Raw genomic sequence first — 5,208 nt, forward strand, 5'->3', positions numbered from 1 at the left:
TAGTTAGAATACATTTTGTCAACTGGTGCTCCAATGATGTTCTATTCTAATTTTAAAAGATCTTATTTGTTGAGCAGTCAGAAATAATTTGGTCTTTTCATTTAGTTCCCTGCTGGTTGGTGGAAAGCTTTTGGAAATTGATATAAATGCCTTTTAACACAAGCATCACCATAATCTTCCTTTCTTTGCATTCATTTCTGGGAGCAGGAGCACAGCTCCAGCAGAGGGGTCATGTTCCAGCTCAGAGAAGCCGTGTAAAGTCTGTTCACTGTGTCACATCATCAGCTCAACATCTTCTCCTTCATTTAGAACGACTGAAGGTTCTCTGTCTCTGTTCTGTCTCTTCAGCAACCATCACCGCCGTTCATATCCGAGCTGAACGCCAACCCCATCTGGGACGATGGCCCGACTCATTAGCGTTTTGCAGCCTTTGATTGGGGATGGTTTGGAGGGTGGGGGTACCTTGTCATGTAACACAAGGGGGGAGGGGCTTTTTAATGTAAAGTAGAACACCAACACTCGGTGCTATCTAAATGTATTTATCAGGCAAAATAAGGATAGAAAGTATGCTGAAGAAAGTAATGTCTTGGACAAAAAAATAAACTGTGACGTGCTTGTGTTTTATCTGCTTGATCTTATTTAATGAAACATAAATAAATGCGAAACGCAGAAAAAGCGGTGTCTTCTTTGCTTCTTTTGCTGAGAGGAATGGTTAAAGGTTAGTGGGTTGCAGGTATCTGTCAGCGCTCCCCCTGTCCCAGTCTTTGCCATTCAATCAGTTCTATCCACATGGAAGAGAATGCAGTTCTCAACCCCCACACTCCCCAGCGCTATGCTTAGCAAGGATGCATTCTGGCATGAGCCGGGGCATCTCTTCCAACACGCATGTTTTCCTCTCATGGGAACTGAAGAATATATTATTTTTGCATCACGTCTCAATATATTCCAAGAACTCATCCTGTTTATAGAGCGGCATGTGTGTGAAGAGAAGAAGCTCATTCCAGAATATGATGTCGATGCTTCAAGCTACATCCAGAAACATAGATGTATGATGTTAGATGTACCCCTCTCCTGTATGTTATTTCTAAGTGTTGTTATTATCAGATGATGCTGTGTGCAGTCTGTTCTGTGCTAATGAGTGACATTCTGATTCATTTGAAGGGTTGTGCTAAAACAGTACCACTACATACAACTCTGCCAGCCAATCCGAGATATTGGCTGGGTGCAGACTCTAAAGCAACACCTGTGGGGCTGTGCACTACCCAATCCCAGGTAATCCCAATCACAGGAGCAGAGAAAGCCAAACGCAGCCAGAAACGCCTCTCATTCTCATTCATACCTGCTCATGGAGTTATTTGCTTTTTTTGGTTTTCTATTACAGTGGCACTGTTTTTTTTTTTCTTTTCTGTTCTGAACAAACCACCACATTGTCTTTGCTCGATTCCACTCCGTGTTTCTCTTCCATATGGAGGCTATGAGTTGGGGGGAGGGTATGGCGGAGGCCGTCCACCTGCCTGCCTGCTCTCACATTCTACCCATGCAAAAATCCTCATGTTGGCTCCTCTTTAGGAGGTCTGAGGTGCGGTCCAGTCATCTCCAACCATTCCTGAACCAGCTGCTGTAATGCATCCAGCCTTCATGATCTCTGGATACTGCATGATCTTTATTTTTCTTTTAAAAGGTGACCCTCTCATACAGTTCCTTGCAAAAGTCTATCCTTTCAGCGATTTGTCAAACACAGACTTCAGTGCAATTTATGTGTGATAAACCAACCAAAAGGGACACATTACTGTATAGTAGGAAATAATTAAGGCTTATTTGACGTGAAAAAAAAAAAAAAAAAAAATCAGGTTTCTTGGAGAACGTTGGTGAACATGAGGACCAAGAAACAAACAGGTCAGGGAGGAAATTAGGAAATATTAAAAAAACAGTATTGGATTTTAAAACACCTAAACTTTCAACTTCTCACACATAGCTATTCAATCCATCATCTAGAGATTAGAAGGATGATTCATAAATATAGAATTTTTATTTTTCTACACTGCAGCACCGGGCAAGGAGAGCATGATGCTATGATCAGATGAAACCAAAACTCGATTATTTGCAAACATACCATGAAGCATGGCGGTGGCAGCATCATGCTATGACCAAAGGAGCTAATTAGACAGGGATCCTGAAGAGTGTTCACATTTGAGACCAGAATGGATGTTCACCTTCTAACTGAAACATTTACGGTTGTCATAAATTGGTATTTGACTCATACAATCCTTCTCAAGCTCTTTGAAATTATGTTTAATAATTTTCAGGAAAAGAAAAGTCAGTCTAGCTCGTTCTGATCCCTTTTTATATCCCCTTTTTTTCAATGGCCATTTAGAAGAAGAATTTGTCTCGTGTAGCCTATATGCTTGTTCATGTGCCACATTAGCAGTTAGCAATCATTTATTTCCCTGTGTCTTACACTCAATTTGAATACCTCAAAGAGGTGTGGACTATTAACTAACATGGGAAGTGCCACCATAGTTGCTATGTGCTACCTAGATAGTGCTAACATTAAGGACGGAGCTATGGTTAGGATGCAGTATGGCTCTTAACGCCACTCTAGTTAGCATAGGAACTAGCTGACATCGCTTTCTACCACTAGGCGCTCTAAGATTGACCCACAATCCTTTGCCTGAAAGGATGTAAAGTCACAACCCTAATCTCACAGAGTTCAACAAAAATGTATTATTTAGTCACAGTAACTGTTTGTTACACGTGCTAATGTCCACACCCCCATTTGTTTTGGGTTTTATAACGGAGAGCTTCAGCTGTTACCTATTTTTGTGTAACTTTTGATTTTTGTAATTTCTTTACCAGAAGGCTGTAGTAACAGTTTGACCATTCTATGTGTGCACATAGCATTATGACTTCTGTAAGGTTTAAGGCTGTCTGGATTCAGCGCTACAGTCCATAGTGCTATTCCTACCCTAGATAATGTTGTTACTGTTGACCTAGCAGAAGACCCTGATTGATGGTATCGCCCCTTTTGGTGGAATAGAGACAGTGTGGTGAAAGCAAGGCAGACTAACAGGCCACTTTTACAGTCCAACACCAACAACAACACAAAAAATTATAATAGTTGGCCTCGATAGATGGCCGCTCACACCAAGCCTGGTTCTGCTGGAGGTTTCTTCCCGCCAAAAGGGAGTTTTTACTGTCCACTGTCGCTACAAGCATGTTTAGTGTGAGGGATTGCCTTGACTATGATTGCCATCATACAGTCAATTTGATTCAAAGTTTCCTATCTAAGGAAAACCAGTGGATTGCATCGACTCATTGGCTTGAAGGCAATCCCTCACACAAAGCAACTGGTTTTTCTTAGATAGAAAACTTTGAATCAATCTGACTGTATGATCTGGTGAACTGGAAAGTGCCTTGAGATGACATTTGTTGGGAATTGGTGCAATCTAAATAAACTGAATTGAAATAAATTAATCAGATATTGTCCATCAATGATCTATTTAGCTAAGAGACAGTATTTAGAGTATTTGTAAAAAATCTAGTAAGCTTGTGTATAAAATGATCCATTAGACAATCATGCACCATTTTGGATTGGACCAGAAAATGAAATCTTTGGTTGATTTATCAGAGACTGCACACCTAACGGGATGTTGATCCATTTTACAAGGTCTCGTATAAGAAGGGTCTCTCATGTGTCCTGCTCACATGAACATGGCCTCTTTTTTATGGCAACTGAAGTCGACGGTTAATTTTCTTCTGCACTCTAACTTTTTTTTTTGCATTAAACTGTGTTTCTAAAGCATGCCACCCCTGTTTTCTGTTGGACCTGCAATCTGAGTTTCACTTCCATATAGTGGCCTAGGCTTTGCCCTCTATCTTGAACACGAAAGGATATAAGATGGAGGGTAAGTATGAATGGAATGAGGGAAGCAACGGCACCTTGGAAAGACAAATTTCAGAGGAAATTGTAAGTGCATGCTAATGATTTAATGGTTCCTTCTGATTGTTTTTAAGTGTGATTTTTTTTTCTGTGGTTGAACTTCATTTCTTTATCTGCATTTTGAAAAAAACACCGTGAGACCCTCATTCCACAAATTATATGATTGGAGCAGATTTAAAATGTGGACTTTTGTCATTTGCAAATACTTTTTTTATATACTTCCTAAAGAAGATAATGAGCGGTCTCAGGGTGAATAGCTCAACCCCAGAAGTTGTGTTTTGCCAAAGGTAATTCCCTCATCTTGTGTCTCTTTTTGTCTCTTTCTCTGGTATCTAAAAAAATATTCTGCCTCCTAGAGATTCTAAAGACGAGGTTCTCCGACCCAGTCATCATCATTCCCAGGGTGCTGCTGGAGGAGGATCAGTGCCACTGCTGGAAAGAGGCGAACCTCGGAGGAGCAGCGGGGTCGTACGCTTTGCCCTAGATGTCAACCAGACTGAGTAGACCCACTAATGTGGTCAGAGGCAGATCATCTTTTATGTGTAGAGACTGTAGCTCTGCTGTGTATGTATATATAGAGTTTAAGATGGATTAGAACAAAGACAAGAAAAAACTTTCAACTCTCCTGGAGGTTAGTGACTAAATGGAAACGTCAACGCATGTGTGACGCAGCCTCTGGATGGAAGCTCCCGGCTGCACGACTCGTGGCATTAAGGCAAAAGGTGCTACATCATTTTCTGGTTTCATTCATTCTGTTTCAAGAGAAAATTTCAGCATTATTAGAAGTTATATTACACCAATAAGTGCTTAATTATTCCACCAAACTGTACCACACATTATTCACTTTAGTCAAAATAAATGAGTATAACTTACCTTTCTGTGGTATAACTGATTTCATTTTTTAACTTTGAGGCCAAAAACAGGAAAAACCTCACATGGAGGAGAAACCTGTGAAGTTCTAACTCAACACGCCGACAGAGGACACCTTTTACCACACCGTTTTTCTAAAAAATATCTAACTTGTTTTAAGTCTTATTTTGTTTGTGTGATTATATAATGTCTCCTAAGTCTTGATGCACAGGAAGTGAAAATGATGTGGCACAAATGTTTGATAAATGCTTCCACCACCCCTTAAACTTTTCACATCCTGTCTGAACAGAAACATAAACATCGAAAAAGCAAGGAAAAGTTGGGAAAGGATACATGGTTTTCCAGTATTTTTTAACAAAATCTGAAAAGTTTGGCATATCTTTTTCAGCTGCTCCATC

General features: G+C 40.2%; 1 protein-coding gene across 2 annotated transcripts in view; it reads left to right on the forward strand.

Annotated features, from left to right (window-relative positions):
* The window catches only part of map6 (microtubule associated protein 6), a 31,787-nt gene extending 26,986 nt beyond the window's left edge, over nucleotides 1–4,801 (forward strand). Inside the window, exons 4-5 of one of the 2 annotated variants that reach the window (XM_015394623.1) lie at nucleotides 1,162–1,272; nucleotides 4,297–4,801. In XM_015394623.1, the coding sequence (XP_015250109.1) occupies nucleotides 1,162–1,272; nucleotides 4,297–4,444 (259 nt within the window). In that variant the 3' untranslated portion in view covers nucleotides 4,445–4,801. The remainder of the gene's footprint in view (nucleotides 1–1,161; nucleotides 1,273–4,296) is intronic. The other variant, XM_015394624.1, reaches the window with a different exon arrangement.
* Nucleotides 4,802–5,208: the final 407 nt, after the last annotated feature.

This window comes from Cyprinodon variegatus, unplaced genomic scaffold (assembly GCF_000732505.1).
Source record: "Cyprinodon variegatus isolate N-32 unplaced genomic scaffold, C_variegatus-1.0 Scaffold700, whole genome shotgun sequence".
NCBI classification, from domain to species: domain Eukaryota; kingdom Metazoa; phylum Chordata; class Actinopteri; order Cyprinodontiformes; family Cyprinodontidae; genus Cyprinodon; species Cyprinodon variegatus.